A 26,951-nucleotide genomic window follows, 5' to 3' on the forward strand; every position below is an offset into this window, starting at 1 on the left:
TTGAGTTGAGCTAGGAATGAATTTAAAGGCTTTTGGTCAACCGGCATGCTTAGCGGACGTTGTCTTGAGAAATTGAATGTGTTTTGTATTTTCATGCAGTACAATATTAGGCCTGGTCTTTTGAATTATCGTCGCAAAGCGTGCCGGTTGCGCAAGAGCCTTTAATAACGTATTGTGTTTTAGTACATTATTCCTCTTGGTCCTACATCCTTCCATGATTTTCCAAAAAGTGCTACTCCGATATTGACGACGTTTAAAAAAGAGGATTGTTTATTTCAGACTAGGCGTTTATTTGAAACTAGGCGTCTACAAGAGGAAGACGCTTATTTGAGATTAGGCGTTAATTAGAGAGAGTCATTTAGTTGATATTGGGTATATATATTGATAACAGAAAGGTGTTTTTTTAAACTAAAGATGAATTACAGGTAGAGTAAATTAAAGTGAAGCATTTATTTGAAATAGGACTTTAGTTTGAGGATGGCATATACTTGAGACTCGGCATTTATTAAAGGCAGGTCTTTTTTGACAAATAGGTGTTATTAGAAAGAGAGAAGTTTTTTGGGGAGGAATTTATCTTAGAATAGGAATTTTTTTTGATACTAAGCGTTTATTAGTGGGAAAACGGTAACAGTAAGTTGACCATAGCGTGGGTATCACCAGTGGCGGACACCTGGGGGCGAGGGGAGGGGGCGGTCGCATCCAATATTTTGGAGAACAATCGTCTTTGTTCTAAAGCAATGGTAATTGTGACGTCATCTTATCAAAACAATAGACTTGCTCGCCCCTGGGTATAGCATTTGATTATAGCAATAGACGGTAGAGACATGTATGCTGAGGAAACCTCGGAAGGATGTTTGGTCAGATGATCAGATAAAAGATGTGCTTTACATGATAGCATAATTGTTTCAAATAGCATACAGAAAAAGTAGGGTCATAAATATGTCGAAACTTAAATGATGTAAGCATTCAAAAAGGTGACGCTTGATACCGTTAAAAATATAAATTCTATTTACATCCGAGTAGAGCAAGTAGCATGCGATCGATTATTCTGTTCAGATTATTGTCAGTAATATTCCAGGATTATTTAAGTGTTTCCATGGCAACGCAAACATCAGTGAAGATCTCATCGATGCCCCTCTCAGCATTTATCTGGGAATAAAAAATGACTTTCATTAAAGGGAACAGACACATCGACAATATTTACAGCTATTTGGCTTCGAAAACATTTTAAAAAATGTCGTTATAAGAATACCCGGGTACCATTCCTGTAAGGGAGTGTTCACATGTGACACTAAAACATTCTAGTTGGGAGAGGTGACCTGAGGACAAAGGCTGACAGGATCTTGGGAGAACCACAGGGAGTGTTGTTAGAAACTGACATCAATTTCTCTAAAAAAATGTATGTTAAATCAAAACTGAAAGTTTTAATCAAGAAATTGGAAGTATGCAATACAAGCTTTATTAACTTTGATAATTACAGTAAATATCCTGTACCTTAGAGTATAATTTTGGCTCTAAAATTGTAACTTAAGCTTCGTTCGTCTCCCTTGTCTGCCAATAGTCATTATCAATCAATGGCTCCTTCTAGACTCTTTCATATTTATTAAGGCTTTTAAAAGAATTTCATATCATTTCTTGATACCATACAATGTTTTTGAATTGGATTGTTTCCGGCGAACTCTTTAGTGTAACGGATACAAGAAACTCTAGGCTTCTTCTTGGAATTTAAGTAGATGGCCAGGAAAATACGGCACGAAAACCGATATTTCACAAGAAACGTGTCCAAACTATTTGTAGTATTTTGCCTAGTACTTTTAGCAAGTTAAACTTCCAAGTCATAGCACATGAGTGTTAGATATTACTCGAAAAAATTGAGACACAATAGAGGGGGTTCAAAATGGTCGTAATTGTGAACACTCCGCTGCAGCATCTTTTAAATATCTCCACTAGAGGAACAACAAGTTGCAAAGTAGAAAAACACGTCTAAGGATAATGGCTACATTTTTATGTTCTCCGTCGGAACATTTCAGTTAAGCTAATTTCGTGAAATGTCATCTGAAACTGTGTTTGTCAAAAATCTTACGACTTCTAACTGTTTTTGATCTGTAAATGCAAAGAAGAAGGACGCAAATAGAAGGATGACGTCAAACAAGTATGGTCACATCGAGAGGAAGGACCAGGACACTGCTCGATAAGCATAGCACTTCAGTGTCTTAAAAACTACCTTCGGATGCAAAATACAAACAAATACAAACAAATACAACTATCACGTTTCATGCTCGATCAGTTGCTCACATTAAAAACAATTATTCATTTTCTTGTTATTTCACGAATTTCAGTAGCCTCTAATAACGTATAACGATCATACGCCTTTTTTGGCAAATGTACATAAACAACCAAGTGGTTTACTGGCTATTTAAACGGGTAATAGCCCCCCTCCCCAAAGAGTACAAGGCTAAACAAGAACATGTAAAAGCAAGCTAGGCAAACAAGGCTAACCAAGAACATGTAGGTACGTAAACTTGTCACTTTTGCACCTGCTTTTTGGCACCCAGCATAGTATTTAGAATTAGCATAAGTCATCGATGATAGACTTTCATGAGACGACACCTGCATGGTGATTAGCGGCGAAAGCATAACAGGTTGACAGAACGATATTCAACCACGAAGTGATCTGAGAGTTTTGTAGGATATACTGAAGAAGTTAAGTTAAAAAGAATACTATGAATTCAACGACAGATCACAGCATGACTTCCCACTGGTCTAGCTTATGCGGAGGACAAGAGCAAGTTCAAGGAAGACACAGCGTAATCTCATCTTACGCAGCGATTTTAGTTTTGACTTTAACTGGTATAACTGCAACGATTATTAACAGCTTTCTGCTTTACATCATGGCAACAAACAGCCATTTCCGCACACCTTCTGGAATACTTGTGTCGTTCATGGCCTTTACTGACCTTCTTACTGGCTGTGTGTCTATACCTACATACGTTGCAAATCAAGTTGCTGTCGTTCGAAGCGTCACTCCATCTTGCCCACTATATATACTGTACAAAACAAGCACTGTCATACTGCTTACTATCACAATCCTTTTGCTCGCAGCGCTGAGCTTTGATCGGTACTTGCTTGCTGGTAAAGGGACAAAAAAACCCAACTGGAAACTGAAAAGTAGATACAAGGTTCTATTTCTTACGATTTGGATCATAACCCTAGCAGCTGTCATCCCGGCTTTTTTGGACAGCTCCTACAGGAAGGCAGCTCAGGCACTGGGATTGCTCATTGGAATTTTCACCACGGCCTGCATTACTTTCTCACACATAAATGTGTTTTTATCATTGCGTGCAAGGCGCAGAATATTGCCAGGACGCTCTATTCACCCATTGACTGACTTCAGAATCAAATGGCTACGCAAGTCTGTGAACACACTGATCATAATAATTGTCATGTTTGTACTTTGCTTTACACCAAGATCGATTTACATCATCCTGAGCCTTGTATCTGGAGAAACAGCAGCAAACAAAGCATTGGAGGTATGGTCTGTGGTTTCACTTCTAATGAACAGTGCAATTACCCCAGCAATATACATACATAGAAGTAGAAACATTAGACTTATGTTAAGGCGGTATGGCAGGGTTGTCGCGCACTGAAAACAAGAGCCCCAGTTTATTGTGAAATCGCAGCATCCTTTGAAACCAATTAAGATTTGATTACGGTGGATACCAGGACCATCGCGAAGAAAGCATTGTTAGGGGGGGGGGGGGGGGGGGGTGAATTACCTAAAACATTCTGAATTATCTAGAAAATTTCTTCCACCGAACAGATCTTACTTGAAATTTCCTACTGCACAACGGTTGTCACACAACTGCCATTCCCAAGTCGCGACAGCCCTGGTTGATGCTATAGTAGTACCCTTGAAAGAAGCAAACCCCAAGGTCTTATCTCAGGAGGAGGATTTGGTATAACAGTCCTTGTCTTACCGTCATGTAAATCGCTAATCGCCCGTTACGCTGCTCCTTTTTTAATGAGATTAACTTTGTTGTTAACAGATTTTTATTTGTTGTTAACTTCATATTGTAGTATCTGTCTCTGCTTGAGTAAAGATTTCTCAATTTCATTTTTAGCCCTTATCAAACCTCCTGTTTAAAATATTATAGCCATTTAACCATGAGGACTTGGGTCCGCATTTTATATTCACACTGTTTGTAGTTAGAACCGCAGGGTATCATGTTTCAAGTTGAGTTGTTATGTTGAGTTTGGTGAAGTCGCAAAAAGAGAATTCATCGCTAAAGTTTCGCTATTTTATACGAGTGAACTCGCAAGGTTGGGGTATTTCCAACACTCCTCTTGGTTTTATCAGTCCTTGGGACACAGGCCGTTCTTTAATGAAGCTCTCCAGCAACCTAATTAAAGTCCGGTTAATGTCATATTCGTATTTTGGGCTGTATCTTGTTTTTCAAAAATTTGTCTTCAATTTTTATCGCTCATTGGCAATGGCTTTTCTAAGGCCACTTACTGTGGTCTCCTGAAGAAGCTGTACAATTTGTCTCCCAAATTTTTCAACAAAAAGAAGTTAAAAGAGCTAGCTGCACAATTTTGAATAAGAATATTTGCAAACTGCACAACCGTACCGTAAAAAAGTAGAAAAAAACTGTTTGCCATCGCTACCGTCCGATAAGACTGCATGCATGCCATTAATTATTGTTTTAAAGAGTCCGTTAAAATGAAATTGGTGATGAAAAATCGCTTTTGGTAGGGCTTCAGGAAAGCTGTAGTCTGTGCGACATTAGCAGCCATTTTGTTGCAAATTCAGTTTGGGAAAATTTTACAAATTCATAATATCTGACATATCCAAGCTGCACTGGCAACACCACTTTTCTCTTTGGAGTGCTTTTTGCAAATTGCACAACTGAGTTCTCAGATGCTAAGCCATCCACGTCAGGAAAAATCTCGTCGTTTAACAGTTCGTCTAGTTTTTTTCGACAAAAAATATCAAATCAAAACTATTCGCTGGGTACACTGCCAGCTGATGCTGTGAATGCTGATTGCGTGTAAAAAGCTAGAGCCTGTTGTGGCTCCAAAAGCAGTAGATTTGCGACCACCCGGTATAACTTTATCACTTTACTTCGCTACTTCTCTATTAGTATTATTTCATCTTGTTATTGATTTTGTTCTGATTTTCCACTTAAAATTTTACTCATAACTTTCTGTTAACGATTCAATCAAAATCTTAGTAGCTTCTAAATCTAGACCCTTCCAATAGGATACATGGCCTCAAGATAAAATCTTGATTGACTCGATAGTTCTTTTTTAGTTTTTTCCATGTATCCTTCAGCCAACAAGTTTACGATATATCGTCTTTAAAGGTTTCTTATTATTGTATTAATACCCAATATTTTTCCTTTTTATATTTCAGTATCATGCGATTAACCTGCTGATGCTGTGAAAGTTAAGGAATTTTTCACATTTCCAGTTTATGAATTTATTCACTTCCATTTCAAAAATTCGTTTCGTTTCCTGTGAAGGAATTGTTTCATTTCCAGATCAAAAGTTTGTTTCATTTTCAATTAAGAATTTTTTTCTTTTCCGTTTTACAAATTTGTTAAACACATTTAAGGAGTGGTTTCACTTCCAGTTTTCGAATTTTTCTATTTTCAGTTAAGGAATCGTTTCATTTCCGGTGTATTATTTTGTTTTAATTTTTCAGATGAAAGGGTTTGTTTTATTTCAAGTTTAGGAATTTATTTCATTTTCACTTGCGTATTTTTTGAGCTTTGAGTTTGAGTTTAAGGCTTGTCTGCGCTCTTAAACATCAGCAAACGCCATATCAAAATTGGTTTGTGCATTTGTTTTGATCATGTGACCTACGAATAGGCTGGCTTCAAGTCGATGCGCGAAACATAAGGATAAAAAAAGTTCTCTAGACGATTCCATACAGAGACAGAAACTCTAGACGATTCCATACAAATTGTCTCATGGTATTTCTTGTGTATAATGATCGCATTCATACAAATACGCTTGGCCAAATTCAGCCATAGTTGTTATGATGAAGCTGTATGGAAATTGCCATGTTTTTCAAGGTATTAAAAGGCAAATTCTATGTTTCAAGGTTGGGAATAAGCTTTCAACAGATCAAGAACCTTTTTCAAGGAATTATTGGTCCCCTGACAGTAAACATTTGCAGTTACCATGGAGAAGGGAGGGGGCTGTTACCACAGTCGGGGAGGGAGTAAGCCAAAAACCTAATAGATAAAAAAGACCATCATCAGTCCTCTTTTTATTCGGTATAAGTCTCCATTTGATTTTCTCAACTTTCAGCGCGACCATTAGCCAATATTTGAGTCATTTGATTTGTAATAAGTAATTATGTCTTAGTATCTCTGGTCATAGCAAACAATCTTACCCGTTGAACTTTGTTTTGTCCTCCATATACGTCGAGCACAGGTAGCGTCTGTTCCTCAAAAGTTTTCAACCTCTTTTTGATTGTTTCCTCGTTATCATCTACCCGTCCACTCGTTTTAGCTCTTCCCAAAAGTCGCTCTGTCATGCATTCATTTGAACAGTCAAAGTACAGTATGAAGTTGCATGTTCCAACCTACCAAAGAATTCAAACAGAACGTTATTCTCCCATCGCTGACCAATACTCTTATGATTAAAGGTCATTTCTTCTGTGACCCTGTAAAATCTGACTACAACGGGCCCGTCTTAATCTAACTTCGTCCCTTATTTTAGTTGGTGTTTTAGTTGGTGATGTTACTGAAAGGCTCAGACACTTACAGCTAAGCCCTAACAAGGAGAGAGGAGGGACTCGAAAGTTAGAAGAGAGGGAGGAAAATAAAGCTTGTTTATTTTTATTTTGAATAAAAACAGTTATTCATAATTGAAAAAAATTAAACCCGACTAGTTTTTAAATTAGCAGTTAATCAGTTTTCTCCAAAACACGATTCGGTTGATTTAAAATATTTTACATTTTACTTAATCTATGTGCTAATAGCTGCTCAACCTATAAGCCTGTTTTACAGAAAAGATTGTTTTTGGAGTGCCCCAGTACAGTTCACTTTAGCCAGTGGCTATTCTGTAGTAGTCACCGTGACATAAGAATGACTCTCAGTAAAATGGTGTATTCTTTGTACATCCCTGAATTTCATGGCGGCAAAATTATTTTAAATATATCTGTGGAACTAGGAAATTAAACACTATAGAATAAAAATGATCTATACATTAATGAGAACTTGTTATGGGCAGAAGGCGCTCGCATTTCATAGAGCGAAAATTTGGAATCAACTTAGCCATGACACCAAGAAGGCGACCTCTTTACCTTCTTTTAAAGGGTTGTAAAAAATTAAGCAAACAACGTACAAGTTTTTTACGATTGTAATCTGTTTCCATTACTATTAGTTTGAGTAGATTTTCATTCTGTAAAATTTTTGCACGGCCCCCTAAAACTCAGCCATTGTAACTGCATGGTCTACCGTGAATAAATTATGATGAAAACTTGGTGTTTTCTATGTTAAAATTCTTAGTACTGTCTTTCGGGGAGTGTGATCTGCTTTTGGTAGCATATAATTATATAGGTGAAAAGACAAACTATTTCTGTTTGGCTAGAGTAAATAAAAACTTTAATTTCAGCTGTTTTAACACTGTCTATACTGAAAGTGACGAATCAGTCTGGGATCTGATTGACATATTATTACATGATGCAAATTATTACTAAGAAAGCAAAGCCCTTTATGTTTTCAAGCTAATCTTATATTTCCATCTCAATAGTTCTTGAGAAAAGGTCAGGGCAGTAGTTGAAGACTCCTGTTACAAATAACAACATGATACCTTTGTTTAGAAGCATTTAACAAACCTCATTTTCAAATTTTTGTCCTTGTGGGACATCTCTTGGAAAACCATCAACAAGAAATCCTTTTGCGTCTTTATTCTTTATCATAGCCTCACTCAGGAGTTCCAATATGGTATCCTGCAAAACATCAAAGATACAATCATTGTTAATTAATCAATGACGTCATATGCTAAAAATTGAATTGGTAATGTTGTAAAACGGACAAGGTCCTTCATTTGACCTGAGTTAAATTCAAAGGTAAATAGTTAATGTTAATTTATAATTTTTGAGGCACTGCTTGCTTGAGTCTTAAAAATTCTTCCAATAATTTTTTGTTAGAATTCAAACATGCTTCTTTGCTTGTTTTACCTGAGAAACAAGCTCTCCTTTTTCCATTATTGCCTTCAATGCTTCAGCTCTTTTGGAGCCAGATTGGACTTCTTCTCTTAACAAATCCCCAGTAGACAAATGACAAAAACCATATTTAGCAACAATTCTCTCACACTGAGTACCTTTCCCGGAACCAGGTCCACCTATAAATCAAAATACAGTTTATTAGCATAAATGTTGTACAAGTAACGTGTCAAAAAATAAGAACTAGTGAATCAACCTAACTTGCATATATTGATTTGGCATGTCTAGGCCGGTAGAAGAACTGCCTTGAAAACATTGATATAAGAAACATTGTTTAATTTATCATAACACTCTTAAGCAAACTATTTCAAAGTGGTTTAGCAATACCTCATGTGTACTCAAAGGAAAAAGAGATGATTTGATTGTTTTTTCAACAAATACCTGGATTGCTTCTAAGAGAGGCATTTATTGCAAGAGTCCTGGCAATAGCAGGCATTTGAGGAATTTGCTAGGCTTAAATGTTATAAATAAACAAAATTAACTATTACAGTAGACTCTTGTTACAATCACACCAAATGTTGCTTGATAAGGTGGGCAGGTAATCAGAGTAGGCTGTAAACAGAGCTAAATTGAACAGCTTTATATATTTGGGTCTAAATTCTATGTGAAGTTAGCAAGCAGTTTAGCTCAAGCAGTGCCACTATAAGTGGAGCCTCTGTACTGATAGAAAATGTTCATTGAGTATGGTGTTCCTTTTGACACATCATTTCTACTGGTCAGGCCTGTTTAAAAATCCTTATAGATAGATATTATATGAGCTTTCAAATTACCAGATTTCACAAAGACACAAAAAGGTGAAAATTTATTTTGAATAGTGACCAATAGATTAACAAAAATTATAAAGCCAGAAAAAATTGATAACCAATCTTTTTAAACCAGTTCAAGTTTTTTAGCCCCATACTTCACAAAATTTAACTGAATCACTTTGCATTTATTTTTATCATAACAAAAACTTCTTAGGACCCTTTGTAAATCTGTAATAGACTTTGTTCCTAAAATTTTTGCTTTTTCCAAAGGCATTTTTACCTTTTGTACAACCAAAAGATTGTTTGCAAATCCGGAAATTGTCCTAAAGACAGGCACTACAGAGGGATTATCTCATTTGACCCTCAAATTATAGCGTTGCAGGGCAAGACATTATTTAATTCATAGTAAAACCACACAATGACAGCCTATTTTTGTTTCCTGCAATTATTCTTTAAAAATGCTAAAAACTGCTCATGAAAATAAGTCTGTGACAATGAAACATCTTGAAATGATTATAAACCATGAGCTTTCCTTTGTTAGCTACAAAGCTTTACACAAAATGAAACCTTACTACATTGTGTACTTAAACATTGATATCAATTAGAGTAACTTTGCCTTAACAAAGGCAGCTAATAGGCAGAATCTCCATCCCAATTACTTGTAATTTGTCTTGTTGTTAAATTTTAATGTGCTGTATCCCTTAGTGAGCCTTAACATGAAATTCCAATCACTGACATAAACCTCAAAATGTAAAAGTAATGACCTTGTGCTGAGAAAAATTAACTACCATTTGGATAACTAAATGTTTCTAAAAGAAACCCTTGTAAATCTTTGTCAGTCCATCAGAGATGGATTCACTAGGGGAAGGGAGTGTAGTGGGTATGACACCCCCCCCATATTTTTGTGTCCTTCAGTAAATGTTGTTTTGATTCAGTAAAATTCATTTCTGATAATCAAAGGTAAGAAAAAAATGCAAAAATTTATCTTCTTATCTTTTTTACCTCAAAGCTAAATTCAGAATTTCTACTTTGGGCTGGACTTTCCCATCAATTTTCACTCATCTGAAGAGTGTGGCGCCAAAATCTAATTGCTATCTAACACATACCCCCCCCCCCAATCTTTGTCTCTTAAATCTGTCCCTGCAGCTCATGTTGAGCCTTAAAGGTTACTATCTGATTTTATAAGAAATGATAGCATGCTGAAAATATACTTACCCAGAACAAAAACTATATTTGTATCCTTAAGTTGCTCTTTAGCATCCATTTTTAAGTTGTAGAGCTCTAACTCTTTACAAACCGTCTCAAAAATCTCTTCTGGTGTCCCAACAGCTGAAATCTACAAGAAGATAGCAGGACATAGAGCACATAAAATAAATTCTCTGGAATTCGCCCACTCCATAAAAGGTCATGGAATAACACAGTGCTGAATTATGCTTTGTGTTGTTAACCGTCAAAACAATCCTTGTTATTATTTGAAGGATTCAAATCTTTAAAAAAATTAAAGCAGCATTTTATAAGCTTATTTGAGTAATCGCATTGTTTTGAAAGGTCTTCAATTCAACAAAAGTCGTCCAAACAACGAGTCACCGAAGACGGGCAACAGCTGCCTGCCGAAAACATGGAAAAACTAGAAAATCAAGCTTCAAATGCAATAAAAAGAAATAAAACATGCATTTGATATATTTAAAAAAATAAGATACGGTATAACTTTTTCTATATCTTAGATAATATTTTCTATATCGGCAAGCAAATTTGTCAAATTGAGCTGGGCGGCAGAGCTACGCCCATTCGCACCTGGGTTACAAACCAACAAAAAAACATTTCAAAATTTATAACATCGTTATATTAATGTACATGAATGACCACTGCAACTCACTTCAGATATCTTCTGCTGCTGGATCAAGTTTAAAAATTTTAAAGCTCTTTGAGTTTATTTGAGTTGAGTTTCATCTAGCCGCTCCCGCCCCATCAGTGTTTTTATTCAGGACCAGACCGAGACTGCATCAGAGAGTTGCATAGCAACAAGGTCGAGATATGGGAGTGAGGTTGTTAACGACCGTGATGTCCCATTGTGATGTCCTTCAAATTTTTATGCTTTGGTGATTTGAAAGTGGAGCATTTTTATATAGACCTTAACGGAAAATATTTCAATTTCCAGCAGACAAAAAAATGAGAAAAGGATTTATATGTTCTCTAACTTCCCTATATTTTCTAACATAAGGATGTTTAAAAATAGGGTTTTTTTGGAATTTAACATTAAAAAGGGGACGTTAATTCAATGGAGCACCAAAAAGAAAAGATGCATTAACTGGAAGGCATTAACTGAATTAATTACTTGGGCATTTACTTAGATCAAAGTCTTTGGAAAATATATACCCAGCTGCACGCAGCACTGATTGGACAACCATGCCGGTCATGTGCTAGCGTTTTTCTGATTGGCCGATTGAAATCTTTTTTTAATTGAACAGCTGTGAATTGCGATAAGAGATGTTTCTTAAAACTTCCTTCTAGCAAATTTATCTTTACTTTTTATGTGCCACGTTGCTACGCTCCTCTGCCTCTTTTAAGGCTCGTAAATCCCGTTTTTACCCTATCCTGGTTACATTCTTAAGCTAATACCACCCCCTAACTTAAAGATAGTACTAAAAGCGGAAACAGAGAATGCTAAAGTAACTTTTGTCTGGCAATGCTCCGAAAAACGTCGGATAATGACAAATGTACGCAGAAAATCAATATTAGAATGCAGGTCGAAATTAGAATGAGAGGAAAAAGCATGCCAGGCACCGCGCAGCCACTGGGCTAGCAGGGGCTATAGCCCCCCACTTTTTTCCAATAATAGGCTAGAACATTTCTTGGAAGGTTTACGCTAACGAAACTTTGGGTAGTAGCAGTTCAGTTGTGTAACAGAGCAATGTGGGGCCCTTACTGCAGTGTTTTGGGTCCCCTATACTTAGCTAAATTTGAGTCAACTTTTAAAGCCTCACTCTTTGGGGTTTTCCTGAAGTGTTTATTATAACAACTAGCAGTAAAATTTGCAGACACAGATCCATCTTTGTTTATGTCCTCGAATGCTGTAAAATCAAATTCTTAAGATCGGCATCAAAATCATCTTCACAAAAATGACCACGATCAGTTGGATAAGACTTTAAAAGATCAAGCTGGCATGATTTGACTTGCGTTTTAGTCTGACTCGCACCTCTGTTGTTCTTTTCCGGAGCTACAGAAGATTCATCAAAGACAGGGCTCGTGACCTTGTCTTCGGCCTTTTGTCCCTGCATAGGGAGACTTGAGCTTGGTAGATCTTGGTCTTTGTTTTTTCAGGGAATTTTTCTTTGTTTTCGGCAAAATTAGATTCTAGATATCTGTGATATCCTCATTGATTAAATGCAAAATTTTATAACGATATAGGTGTGCATTAGAAGAAACATGGCAAATCTTACATCTTCATGTGCTTGCTCACAAATCATTTACGCTCATTTCAATGGTACTGTGAATGCTGTTACGCAACAAATGATTTCATCCTAATCCCGTTTTTTCGAGAAACATCTTGGGAGCCCTTAGTTTTGTGCTAAAAGGTGCATACCTTGCGTCACGCCACTGTACCAGTTCTTCTTGAAACCTTCTTTGTTCATTTTCTAGGTGTTTTATCTTGTTTAATGATATGATGTATTTCTTAACTTTATTAGCTTGGTGTTTTGTTACCCTCAAGCTAATTTTATCTTCTCTTATAGTTACTGTTATCTTCTCTGAACTAGACTGTTTATACAAATTGAGTAGAAATAAGCAAATATTTTATAAAAGGGGCGTTTTCCGGCGTTCTAGGGGGCGTAGCCTCAAAAAATCTTCGGATACACCCATTTCAGCCTCTCCACTTTTAAATCCCGGGGTGGAGATTGTAAAGGAGGGCGAGATTGTAGAGGAGTGGAAAGGGTCGAAATGGCGTCCTTTGTTTAGTTATCTTCAAATTATGTTACAAAGTTTCGGAAATTCTCAGCAAAGTACAAAAGTTCAGAGGCACAATGACCTACATCTATTAGTGGCGTGTTGAAAGACCATCAAACGAGGGGAGGGGGTACGAAGAGCTCGAGAAAACGTACTTTTCCTGTCTGCAGAACCTAGAAGGTCCGGATCTTTTGGATCCGTTCCTTCTTCTCTCGTGTAAACGGGGCCTAAATCATCTGTTTAAATGAAGACAGATTCGAAAACACATATATGAAAAACGTCCTTGCTTGCCCAAATTAATGTCACTCTATGTTTTGCCGTTCTCTGGGTTTCCAAGAAAAGATCGACTTATGGCCAAATCAACTCTAATTTAGAAATTTTGACTTTTACAAAAGCACCGTGGATGCTCTCTTTTTTGGAACCATCAGTTGTCTAATGAACGTTAACATATTGTTATGTTCTGTCGACTAATCGCTATCTAGTGCGTCATTCGGAAAGCAAGGTCATTAGACAACTGATGGTTTTTATGTTTAATGTATGAAACACAAAATTCATGATGAAAAAAACTTGAAAACAAACCTCTGACAATTTGTTTCTTGCCGTGAAATACTCGATAATCGGACATATCTCATTCTGAAACACTTCTAATCTGTTCTTTATCGTTTCTTCGTTGTCATCGACACGCCCGCTCATTTCTGCCCTTTTCAAAAGCCTTTCAACCATCACATCGTTCGGGCAGCTGAAGTACAAAACACGGTGACATTCTGCTATCTGCAACGAAGTGAAGATTTAGACTTGATTAATATTTAAGATCCAAGGAGCATCTTCGTGAGATAAAATCATTACTGAAAAAAGCAAGGCCAGGGCTTAACTACAGGCGCATTTAATACTATTCGCGTTACAGTATATTTTACTTCTTATCAGTTTTCTCTATTTGAATTCTTTGCACTTAACCAAAGGCCCGTGATCAAAGAAATGTCAAACGAAGAAATCATTAACATCATTGAAGAAAATTCTTTTTTTCAACAAAAAATCATTCCACATCAGACAATAGCTCCAAAGAACTGACGGGCTTTTGAATTAATAAATACATTGTTACATATGATTAATGCTTAATTAAGTCACAATAGATTCAAAATTACAGGGTTGGACGAAAAGCGTTATCTTTTCTAACAATTTGTTGTCTAACCATCCACAAAACACGAAACACCCGAGTTATAGTGGGAAGTTAACTGTTATCATTTATACCTAAATATTAGTTCAAAATGTACTTGGCCAGATAGCCAACCACTATTCGCCAATAATTTATCGTTTAGGTTACAGGATTTTAGCCATGGCACACCCATTGCTACCTTAACTTTAACATAACTGCAATGCAGTCACTTTACAATTAATGCATCAACGAGCAGATTTCAAATGAATTCTCGAGCAACTTACAGGGTGTTTTGAAAAAATTCACTTAGAGCACTAGGTTATATATAAAAATTATATATGATAAACCATTTAATTCCACGAAACTCCTTTGTTGTCTAAGCAGTATATCAAAAGGGCCTAAGACTGAAACAATCTTTGCACATTGCCTGTATGACCGAGATCAGGTGTTTTGCTCATATGACCCAGACCAGGCATATTAGCATAACAGATACAGGCAAACAAAGCTAAAAAGAACCTGATATTTTCAGAACGTATTCGTGGCGTGAACATAGTTGTCTATAAATAATGCAAATTATGGACTCAGCAAAGGCAAACCTAAAAAACTGGAGAATTGTAAACAAAAGGATTATTCCATCTAGCGAGAAAATCCGATGTATAGAATTCACTGATCCTATGCATACCTGATCCACTAGCTGCCATTCGATCTTATGATGTTGGTGATCCTTCTCTCTTCATTTACAAAGACAAAAAAACTTCAAATATTTTAAGCTAAAAATTTTTCATGGACCTTTTGACGGTATCACGAAATTTATATTACCTTAGTCATGCATCTTTGAAGCGGCGTTTTAACTTCAGATTTGAATCCTTAGTCATTAGAATACCCATGGTTTTAGAAAAGATTTTAGTAAAAAATAAAGGAATACCTCACCTCTTTTTCGAACTCTTCTGCCTGGGCTAGTGATCTTGGAAAACCATCAATTAAAAATTTGGTGGCGTTTTCGTCTGCAATTAGGGCATCGACCAAGCTCCGCATTATGAGATTCTGCAAAATGATACAAGCATGTTGGAAAAAATATCTGTACCTCATTACAGCTGAAAATTATTTAACAGGACGCAGTACCCAATTACCTGTTATAGTTCAGAATACTAAAAAAACTGGTGATCGCAATGCTTTTTAAGTTTTTTCTAGAGCTAGAGAGCTCCCTAGCTTTGGCCAATTCAAAAAATATAAAAAAACAGTGGAAAATCTGATAATAACAACGTTTGAAAGCATTTATATATTTTGTAAGGCAGTTATATTTCTAAGCTGAAGGGTTTACCATGCCCAGAATTTAAAAATGAACACAAACACCTGACGCATAGAAATTTTATAAAGATTTAAATAAAAAGGCAAAATTTTAAAATAGGAATAGCAATTAACCCAGACAGATGCCCCACATTAAAACCCTATGTTTGATGCTATCGAGAACATACCACAAATAGGGTAAAGCAGTTTATTAGAACACCCCTTATATTTTAAAAGTCTTAAGCAGATTATTGTGAAAAATTCAAGTCATATGGATTTTCGAAGTCTCCAAGCCCCCAACGACGACTCCTTCATCACGACAGTCCCCGTACACTGACAAGCATACGATTTTTTTCTCTCTCTTTATTTAAAGTTGATACAATCTTTAGCTTATACTCAGACTGATTAAAACCAACTAATCTAAATTACCAACGCTAAATATAATGCAAGTCAAATATAATCGATCTTACACATGTACAATTGATCACAAGGTCACAAGTACATTCCTTGCAAAGGTCACACATGTACATTCCTTGCAAAGGTCACAAGTACAATTGAGCGATAAAAATTCTGAGATTTTTTCTTGAGCATTTATAAGTTGAGAGTACTTTATTTCGTTTGGAACTAAGTTCAATATTTGGCTACATCTGTATGACACGGTATTAAATGCATATATTTTGTTATGTGGCTCTGCTGTTTTAAATTTCTTAAGTTATATGATATTTCTCAGCATAATTAGATAACTAGCATTCGATACACGTTCTTAAAAATAGCTTAGTAGTATCTCAATTATAATTTGCAGGACAACCGACATCAATTTGAACTCACAGAAGTTCATTCTGTTTAAAGAATTATTTTTAGATAATACGTTGTTACCGTGAATTTGTGCACAATAAAGATAGTTTTTCTATAAGATTAAATAAGAAAATTTTTGGAGAAACTTACATTGGGAACAAGCTCTCCTTTCTTCATGAACTCCTGTAACATATTGCCCAGTTCTGAACCGGAAGCAACTTGGCCTCGCAGGAGATCTCCCAGCGACAAATGCTTATGGCCAAACTTGTCAACTATAAGTTTGCTTTGTGTTCCCTTTCCACAACCAGGACCACCTATCATGCAATTTGAATTGTCTCTTCTTAAAATTAAACTCAGGGAGAGGAGAAGTGAGGGCGTTTAGAAAGAGTAAGGTTTATCAATATACTCAATTTTTTATAAGAAACAAAGGCCGTTGAGTACTCCAGCCATCAGAGCAATCATGTTCTTGAATTTTACAAAATTTCCTTTGTTCTCAGTTTTATCACGATTTGTTTCGTAATTTTTTTGCTTCGAGTGCTGAAGCTTTTTAATTTTTTCTGACTATCCAGTACTCGTTTTTTATAGCCAGTTTCTTATAAAAAAATGAATGTAGTTTAAGCAAAGTCTGCAGCAGAAGGACGTAGCAAGAACATTTTGGCAAAATATTCTTAAAAATGCAGCATCAAATAAAATTCGGAAATCCATGATCAGCAATACCAATACCCTTGAGTTTTTGCAATCACAAATGAAATCCATTTGTCAAATTTGAAAAAGTTTAGAATAGAGGAAGCTTTGCTTGTTCACAGCGTTCTTATCTGCTTAAATTTCACATCTTCTTGAGAATCCGATTCATTTCTTTTTTTATCATTGAATCTTGCATATAAACTTACAAACTACCTAAGTTTGAAATTGCTAATCATGAATCCATTAAAACGCTGCTCGTAATTCCGTAAGTCTAGATATAAGTAAGTTTCAGGGAAAATCCAGCGCGACTACAACGGGCAAAACCATATAGCATATCCTGAGCCTCTGTTACTTTGATCAGCGAAAAACACATTTCCTTCCACAATTTGCTGGACATGTTTTGATATACTGCAAAAATTTATAACCAAGCAGTATCATTCACATATCTTTGATTTGGATTGAAATAATTCGCCTTGTACGATGAATTTCCAAGATATATTTCTGGTCCGGTCTAATACAAATATAATTCTGTTCTCAGTAGGTACTCCAAAAATATTTTACCTATAACAAATATGACCTCCTTTCCTTGAAGAACCTGCTTTGCGAAATCTGTGGTGAAACCTCTGTTACCAATCACAACTTCTTCCTGAGGTGCTATCGCGTCTTCTTCCACAATGTCAGCTATATTTTCACGTTCTGCATCCTTTTCCTTCGAAACTTCATCTTTGCTTTCAATTTCTATATTTGCTATATCATCAATCATCTCGCTCAGTTCTTTGTCAGTAACTAAAAATGTATTGAAAAATGATAAATTTAAGCTTGTTTACAAAACTTACATTGGTGGTATGCTTCTAAAATCTAGCCTACTCATCAAAAGCATGCGTCTTTACAAAATATTTTCAAGAAATTTTGATACAATGCAAAAGTCAGAAACTTTCAAGATGAGCTAGCTGAAATATGATAGTCATTTGATTTCTATTTATCTAACTTGCAGTGAATGATTTATCTGTTGACTAAATCTCTTAATCACTTTGACCAACCCAAAATCTATAAAAGTTACGGCACCACAACTGTGCCACTTAAACCCATCTGGATGCAAAATTAGGAATTTCGTTGTTAGAGACAGGGGTTTTGTTTTGTTACATCACTACAGTCCCCTCAACAATTTTTGTTCCTACGAATATATTTTCAATTTTTCATTTTTATTTTTAAATAGTTTAAAAAGGGTAGCCCTTCAGCAAATGCTGGTTTGCAATGGGCCCTTCCTTCAATGCAGTGAAAGAAACAATTTTGTCAATTCAAATGGAGTCTCTGCTTCGTAATGGATTTTAGCAACTAAGAATAGTGCATTGATTGATGAAATATGGTAAATATGGTGAAATATGTTAAATGGGTCATTGTTAGCATTGTTTCATTGTTAACATGAACGTAAGGGCACAGTCGACAACCTTGCGCCTGTAATTCTAAGGTCTTCATTTTACTTTTTCCGAAGCAAGCAAGCTTCGGTAACTTTCTTCTATGATATGCATATTGTATGTTACAAGCAACTGATGCTGTATGTTGGACTGCTTCAAACCCAGGTTGTTTTAAATATGACACAGTAAATCTTATATCCCAGAACTTTAAGACTATTCAGTTGCAAAAGAATGATTAGATTGTAAAGCATTTTAATAGTGACTGAGGCAAAGAAACTAGCTTGTATAGTGGCGGGCTACAATGCCTGCCAAAAGTACTTGGAACACCCACCAATTTACGCTGCATTTGATATCTTTCATTCCTTTCATGAAACAAAATTGCTACTTCCGCCCCCTTCCCCCTCAAACAATGTTGATGATTTAGAGAAATATCATAAAAGAAGCGCAAAAGAAAGTGTTTCCTAAAATCCTAACCCGTTTGATAGTAAACCAACATTGTTCCCTGGGGGAGAGGGGGATGATTGGTTTTGACCTTGGAAATTGATGTCACTGTTCCAAGACTTTTGGCAGGCATTGTAGCAAGAGATGTTGAGGTGCAATTACAATAGAATATTTTTGAGCTCAAATGGTCTTTTTTAATTCGATTGAGAAAGGCATAAGCTACAGCATAAGACCCCTGAATTTCACCCATAGGACACCTGAAAAATGACGCCTGTGATTCTACTGAGATCACAAATCACATGTCCTGCTCTTAAGGATCATGTTTATAAACGGCATAATAGGCTTTTCCAGAGACTGTGCATTTTAAATGACGTAATAGACTCTTTCATGAGAATTTTACTTACTTGATAACTGATCTATGTATGACTTGACTTGATCATACACTTCATCTATGGTTCCACTTGCATCAAACTTGAAAAAAATTGTTTATAAATTATACATCAATACTAAAACAGGTAGCACGGCAATAGTATCAAAAGAATTTGATAACAAAATGCGTTAATGAAAACCTTAATTCTGAAAGACTCAACCAGTTAGGGGCAACGTTAAAGGCAGTGAGTTTTTATAGAATGCAGATGCTTGCACGCACGATTGTTAAAATTCCCGATGAAATGCTAAATGAATTTAGTTGTTCTGGGACTTTATTTGCTTCCACCAAGGTACTTGTGCGTTGCTCGTTTCGACGAGCAACATCCCCAAAAATGCCAACTTCCATGGAAACGCTGCCTTTAGGGTTTCTGTATCAATAGGCTTCAAATAAACAGCTTCTTATAATAGCAATAGATAAGCAAAACATGGTAAGACAACGGTAAAATTACATTATTATTTCAAACTCTGCCTCTGTCATCAGTGGGGAAACTAACTACACCCTTAAGAAAATTCAACAGACCAAGCTAGGGCAATGCGAAAACTGTTGCATTCACTTCGGCTATTACAAAGCTTCTTCAACCAAGCTTCTGTGTCCCCTGAAAAAATCTTATCCGATAATATTTGATTCACCCTACTTACTCGTTTGACCTTGTCTTCATAATAATCAATCATTGGCATTGTCTTTTCATGGAACAAGGCCAGACGCTTCTTAATAGTTTCTTCATTGTCGTCAGTCCGTCCACTGGTTTCAGCACGTTTCAACAGGCGTTCAACAAGCACTGAATCATCACAATCGAACATAAGCAGTCCGGTGCAGTCCTTGACCTTGTGAAAATCAAACGGTATACTTTTTTATAAGAGCATGAGCCTCAAAAAAGAACAAATTAGGAAAAGGTGAGGCTGAGCTACTGTAAAATGCAATTTTGAACAACGTTTTATCTCATAAACGAGGATTTTTAGTCATGTTTGGGCGCTTTTTCGCTGAATATTCAAACATGACGGCAAATTGAGGTTGTCTCACTCACTTTGTCGGCAAATGAGGCCTGAAAAAGCTGGCAATCTCACTCTTAATTAAAGAATAAATTAAGAACGATCCAGATTTGAGAATAATTAAGAACAATCAGCCTGAACTTAAATATACTGGTTCTTATACAAAAAAGTGTATTCAGGTAGAAACCTCGGAGCAGATGCAAAATTCAAGATAGTTTGCGTTCTGGAGCATTTTTAGTTTAAGAGTACAGTACATTAAAAGGTTACAAGCAGCAATGATGATACTAGATAGTGTCATCACTTATCAGTAAAGAATAAACAATGATTGTCACAAAAAAATAATTGAAAAATGCCATTATAAGGAGAAGCAATCGCTGATACCCATAATATTTGTTCAACAAGTTTCTTTAATGCTGCCAAATGAACAAAAATTCAGTAATGACCTGCAAAATATCGGAGATTTAGAGACCTGATCTCCTTCATCCCGTTAACAGGCCCTCTTCACAAGTAGGTTCATGCATATTGCTTTTTTCTATAAAAAAAGGCTACACAGAAGAATGCTGGAAATGAAACTTGCTATGGGTTCCTTTTTTTGTTAAACCAAGCAAAGGATTAGAGTACTGACCTGTTCCTCAAACTGCTTTCCTTGGCTTATTTCTCTCGGAAACCCGTCAATCAGAAAGCCTTTTGCATCTTGTTCCTCCATCATTGCATTCTCAAGGAGCTCGATAGTTATTTCCTAGTTATCATAGAAAAAAATTATAACACCGAAATATCAACTCCGTTTGAGGTTCAAGTGACACCAAAATGTACCTAAAAGTTTACATTCCTGTTAGTTAGAAATGGTTCAAATAAATCACCGCAAGATCTTGTGTTATTCCTATAACTTGACATCTTATATTATAGTGCATGGAGCTCGTTAGTTATAATGAAAAATAAGTAATTTGCCATTTTTTGCGTTACATCATTTGATCGTGAAATTTTTGAAGAAATTCATAGAAATTTAGCCAGCAATGAGACATCGATACCAAGGCATCGAAACCAAACCACGCAGAATTTTGATAAGGTTCAACAAACAATTCAGTGTTACAGAACAGGGTAAACAAACTTAAATTTTGCTAAAATATGGTGAGCTGTATAATGATGAAAAACATATTCGGAAGTGCTTATAATGATGTATCGTGTTAATCTCAATTCATGGCTAACCTGAGGCACAAGCTGTCCTTCCTTTATGATTTCTGCAATCATACTTCCCCTCTCTGTGCCTCGTTCTATTTCCTTTCGAAGCAAATCCCCTGCCGACAAATGCGTAAATCCATAGTCCTGAGAGACCTTTGAGCATTGTGTACCCTTGCCGCATCCAGGGCCACCTTTAACGCAAAATTATTAGATAAAGCAAAATGCAAGAGATACCAACATCTGTTAGAGGGCATGGAAGAATTGGAAAGGTAAAAGTGCGCAAACAATTATTCTGAGAGAAAATGTGAGAAAATGAAAGGACGAGGGTATGGCTCGAATCTGTGACCTCATTTTCTTACAGCATATTCTGCAAATCATTTTAGAAAATTCATGTGTATCTTGAAAAATTTTTCAAGACCAATTTTGAATACGAAAGTAAACAGGTGAAATAAGGTTAATTATCACAAGAAAGCTCTTTCCCTTGAGAGTTATTGATGGAGGTTTAAATTGTATATTCAAAAGCAATTGTAATTGTAAATTCTTTTACCTCAAACGGTTATATTCAAAGTTCTTGCTTAAAATGGTTTTTTATGAAAACCCCTTTTTTATATTTTTGAAGAGCCTTTTTCTTTTCAAGGATGGCAGAGCATAAGATACATTGAGGGGGCTAAAACGTTGGGGGCTGGATATGCTAATAGCTTAAAGCAAGGCAACTTTTGTGTGCATTTATGCACATATCTGAGATTGGGGGGGGGCTAAGCCCCCTCTTACCCTCATTTCTGTGGTCACTTGTTTTTTTGGGAGAAGCCATTTTATAGAGAATGGACATCCATGCCTGCCAACATCATTTAACCTAAAATCAGATCTTGGTCATTTCACTTCCATTTTTGAATTTTCATATCACTGCTTGCCCATAAAACTGAATACATACAACATTTACCACATAAATGGGCCAATGATTGATAAAGTTAAAAACATAAAACTTGATTAAACATTTACTTCCAAAACAACTCACCAAGAACAAACAAAATGGGAACACTTATTTTGACACTTGGATGCTTTTCAGCATCATCATTTTGCAAAACATTTTCAACTTCATTTAATGTTTGCCCCTTGACTTCTTCTACTTCAAGTCCTTTTTCTTCAAGCCCTTTATCATCTTCAATAGAAATAGATTTCTCCAATTTCATATTAGAAGCAGAATCATGATCATTTTCAGAAGATTTTACTTCAAGTAAAGGCTCCTCTGAAGATTGTTCTGATGTAATGTTAACATTATTGTTTAGCCCTTGGTCTACTTCTGCACCATCCTCTTTCTTTGCAATTGGTGGCAGGGGTTGTGGTGTTTCTAGAACAGGACTGGCTTGGGGCTTTTCTTCCTGCATCTCAGGTCTCTCTTCTTGCGGCATTGCTTGCTCTGACTGAATTTTTCCAGTATCCTTTGGTATAGGGGGCAAAGGCTCAATAAATGTGTGCCACTGAATTTTTTTCTCTTTTTCAGCTTTTGATAAGCATTCTTCAAGGAATTTTATATGGTCATCCGGCTTTTTGTACATCAAAGCTGTCATTAAACTCTGTTTAAAAAACCAAACAAAAACATTGTTAGAAGTTTTGACCGTGAAACCAGTTTTATAAAGGCATAAGTTGCAGAATAAGAGGGAAAGTTTTGGTAATTAACGGATAATGGATTGGGCTGGAAAGCATAGCAAGGGGAAAGGAGGGAGAATCATCCCCCTAAATGATCACAAAGCTTTTTGAAATAAGAGGGTTGTCCAGCTCTCTAAAAGACATTGACCCCATGCTGGATCCTAGCACCCTGATTATGCCACTGTCTGTGAGCAAGTTTTTTCATAACCTTGCATCCAAGCAACATGCTCAAGAAATTGGCCATATACAAGCTATAGTGAACTTCACAAACTGAAACAAGTCATTCACAGCCCTGTTGATTTCCAATGCAACTTTGTTGCCTTCAGCAAGGGGCAATCCATTATGCATTCTCAAAATTTTGCTTGGCACATATTTTCATTAAAACCCACCAAATAACAATGTGCTGTTATAAAGGAGCTGGTATAAAGGCCTGTGGGGACCATGCTCTTGGCAGATTTGGGGCAAGAAGAGCTCCAATGTAGCCTGGGGGCAATGAGCCCCAACCATGACCATTACTTGTAGCATTGATGTTAAAATGACCCCACTCCCCCACTCTGAATTTTTCATTCTACTTCTACATTGATAATGAGCAGGACTGAGTATTTGTATAATGCTCAGAGTGCAAGAAATAACAGGTTAATGGATAAAAAGAGTTAGAAGATGCCACTGATCAATGAGAAGCTGTAATTTTGTTTGTCGTCAAGACCGAAACAAAAAGGAATTACTTAACAAAAACCTTTAGGTAAAATCAAAATCTGGTTTGGAATGATCCTCTTTGTTCTCTGATGCTTATTTTCTCAAAGCACCCTCTTTCTGAATAATTTATATCGAAATTTTGCAAGATAATGATCCCTTTGATAGAGATATAACGAATATCAACAAGGGTGTCGTACACAGTCATTCTTGTGCTAAGAACTTAATCTTTGATAAGAAATATGAAAACCTCTACCACTATGTTTATGTTTAAACAGTAGAAGCATACAAAATGTTTATGTTTAAATTTCAAACCGTCGCTGCGTTTCCCCTGCTTTATTAAATTGAAAGAAATTTTCACATATCACCTAAGTTTGCTGGTCATGAGATATATTTTTCAATTTATAGTGTGAAAAGCAGCACCTACAAATAATTGAAAATTATAATGTTCTGATGTGGGAACTAATTAGAACTGAGTGGTAGGCGTTGGAAAACATAGGGATATCAAGAGGCTACCTGAGCCAAATAAAAAATGCTGTGATTTACATCTGGTGTACTAACAACCTGTGACTCTTAATAAGCCAGTTCACGTTAAAAGTAAATAAATTATCTCAAAATGCAATGAAATTTGAAGGGAATAGTTAAATTCGTAATCTCTACTGTGAAGGAAGAAGGAAGCCCTCGCAAACCTCGAACAACTGTGGTATTTCCCTTTTGGCCATGTAGGCCCTGGCATCATCGAGTCCAGCCATTTCTGGAGGCAGTAACAATTCTCTTGTCAGTTGGCAACCTTCAGCTGCATTAATAAAAAGAGTAATTACTGCGTTAATCAACAGGTCGTCTTGTTTTGAAATCTTTCACGAACACATTGTCTTGTTGCTTGTTGTTTGGACGTATCCATGATTGCAGCTCCTGCGCAGGTTATAAACACCAAACATGCAATGATGCGAGGGATGTCGTGTTCAGTATCAAATATAATGGAGGAATTTGTCATAAAAGTTTGGCAATTATTCTAAAGCCCCCATCCCAAAATGTGCTCCGGCCTCCCACTATAAGCATAGGAGAAACGGTAGATTGTCAGTGTAGGGCTATGTTAACCTATTTTATCAGAATAGCATTTAGAAACAAGGCTTTTTCCGAGGGGCGCTTGCAAATAGCGTACGAGATTTTGCCTAGAACAAAAGGATTTCTTGGGATTTTCAGATAAAACAATAAGATCTTCACAAAAGGTGTAATTAAGATTCCTTGCATCATTTTATGCATTATATCAAAAAACAGTTTTGCGTGTCAGTTCACCTTTAATTTCAATTCCGTAAAGGTTAGCCGAACTTTCCATCGGATTCTTCCAAACAAAAGTTGTTTTATCGCCACTGAAAAAAACAAGATAAAATGCAGAAAATGGCCGTTACAATTACAATCATGTTGTTATTATGAACGACTTGTCAAAAATGTAATCGTCGACCTCTTCTATTATCAATTGCTTGATGAGATATCGATCATGATATAAAAATCATAAATGGATTGTTCTTCTTGCTACTTAATTATGGCGTGGTCAGCAAAGATTTTTAAAGGGTCTCGCCCAAAATTCACCTTTCATCAAACTGTGCAGTTTCCTTAAAATAAGACATGACCCAAGATGTTATCTTGTCGGAAAATCGTAGGCCTGCCACTACCCCCCCCCCCCCCCCCCCAATGAATGTAGTAGGATCATATGCCATTAATTAACATACATAATTATTACGCTAACCTCGCTTTCGTTTGTATATAACACTTAGTCTTTTGTTTAGTAATTCAGTCAGTGATTAACCTCAACACGAGTCGCTCGCTTTTTGTTTTCACTCTCAATTCGTTGACTACTCGAAGTGACAAGGGTTTTAGAGAAAGTCTAACCCCTGTTACATGAAGGCCTGAATTTCCGCCACTGCTGGAATGGTAGGTTTAATAGATTTTAGTTGTGAATATCTAGCGTTTAAAAAACATACGCTATACTATTTTCTAAGAAAGAATTGCTACTTCTTCTGGAAAGCATTTTATGGATTTAAAATACCCAAACCTAATGTAATGATAGTAGATTATGAGTTTTTTAATTTTGGCAAAACTTGTTGTAGTTTTATTGCAACAAAATACGTAGAAATGCCGAAAGCATTCTCATTGCAACACCAATGAACACCACATGAATAAGCAATTGAATTCTTTATTGCCATTGTAGAAACCAACTATGCAACTGAAACCGCAAAGCTTACCAGATCTACAGAAACTCGTACAGAAATGTTCATTTTCTGTAATTTTTAACAATGTCTAAAAAATGAAAGGTCGACTCATTAGCTGGCATTCGGTTACTTGTCTCTCTTTCGCATAAAAAAGCCATTAGGTTTTTAGCTTAATTCAAAGTCCAAGCGAAACGACTGAACATTCAACTAATCACTACATTGAATTTGATACCACAAAATTTAAAGGTAGTTTTGAAAAGCAAAAGCATAACATGCTAATAGAGACATGTTTACACTATTTCTAGGAGGACCAGGGGCGTAACTTGGCCAATAGGTTTGGGGGGGGGGGGGGTGAAAAGGATTTCTGCCCTGCAAAACTGAGTAGTGCCCTGCAGACCTCGTAGCAACGGTTGTCTATAGGTTACTAGTGAAAGCTTTACCAGTGTACACTGGTCTTTACCAAGGACAAACTTCTAAGCAATAAAAACAAACTTGAAACTTCATTGCCTATGAAATATCTATTTCTCTACGTGAGCGTGATTTTTTTTCATTCATTTCATTTAATGTTGGTTTGCAAAATACAAGCTAATAAACAGCTAATGGGGGGCATACATGATGTAGACAGCGCAACGAAATTTAGCCCAGGGGGACTAAGAATCAAGCTTAGTGAGGTAGGAGGACGACGTGGTTGGGTCCGACGTAAAGAAAATTTTTGAAATTATACCTTGTAAAAGGGCTAAAAAGCATTTTCAAAATACTATTGTGCTTAAAGAACTGATCGTTTATTGAAAATATTATTGTTTATTGGGAAAAATAGGGAGGGGGAATATCATGCTAAAACTCTAGTATTAAACGTTGGGGAAGGAAAGAAACGGTAACCTTTCGTTTCAGATTTCACATAGTTGTGAATGACAGAGGAAGATGTTGTTTTGATTTGGGGAATTTTTTTTCCTGAACAGAAATGTGCAGTTTCTTGTATCGAGAAGGCCATGTTTACACATCCAAAATTAAAACATTGCAATGATACAGAAAATGATTTACTGAATTAATGCAAATAAAAGAAAAATAGTAAAAATATACGTGAAAAAGTTAGCAATTAGA

The 26,951-nt window shown here is 36.2% G+C and overlaps 1 protein-coding gene across 1 annotated transcript; it reads right to left on the reverse strand.

The window, feature by feature from the left end:
- Positions 1-409: 409 nt before the first annotated feature.
- Positions 410-24,545, reverse strand: LOC135693773 (adenylate kinase isoenzyme 5). Its single transcript, XM_065212343.2, has 15 exons — positions 24,330-24,545; positions 22,316-22,874; positions 21,328-21,491; positions 20,747-20,860; positions 19,771-19,956; positions 19,107-19,173; positions 17,408-17,632; positions 16,313-16,476; positions 15,011-15,124; positions 13,507-13,698; positions 10,201-10,321; positions 8,195-8,358; positions 7,850-7,963; positions 6,401-6,592; positions 410-1,149 (listed from the first exon to the last, which is right to left on the reverse strand). Exons 1-15 carry the CDS (start codon positions 24,390-24,392, stop codon positions 1,081-1,083), a joined length of 2,508 nt encoding a protein of 835 aa, XP_065068415.2. The 5' UTR covers positions 24,393-24,545; the 3' UTR covers positions 410-1,080.
- Positions 24,546-26,951: the final 2,406 nt, after the last annotated feature.

This window comes from Rhopilema esculentum, chromosome 11 (assembly GCF_057945365.1).
Source record: "Rhopilema esculentum isolate cy_ngs chromosome 11, ASM5794536v1, whole genome shotgun sequence".
In the NCBI taxonomy this organism is placed as follows: Eukaryota; Metazoa; Cnidaria; class Scyphozoa; order Rhizostomeae; family Rhizostomatidae; genus Rhopilema; species Rhopilema esculentum.

What these genes read in the sequence shown, in the direction of transcription:
- LOC135693773 (XM_065212343.2), bottom strand. Translation starts at nt 24,392, where the DNA reads ATGGCTGGACTCGATGATGCCAGGGCCTACATGGCCAAAAGGGAAATA. An exon ending in AAGGACAGCTTGTGCCTCAG is followed by an intron (nt 20,861 to 21,327) that starts GTTAGCCATGAA and finishes TATGATAACTAG; the next exon opens with GAAATAACTATCGAGCTCCT. An exon ending in ATGAAGACAAGGTCAAACGA is followed by an intron (nt 19,174 to 19,770) that starts GTAAGTAGGGTG and finishes ATTTTTTTCAAG; the next exon opens with TTTGATGCAAGTGGAACCAT.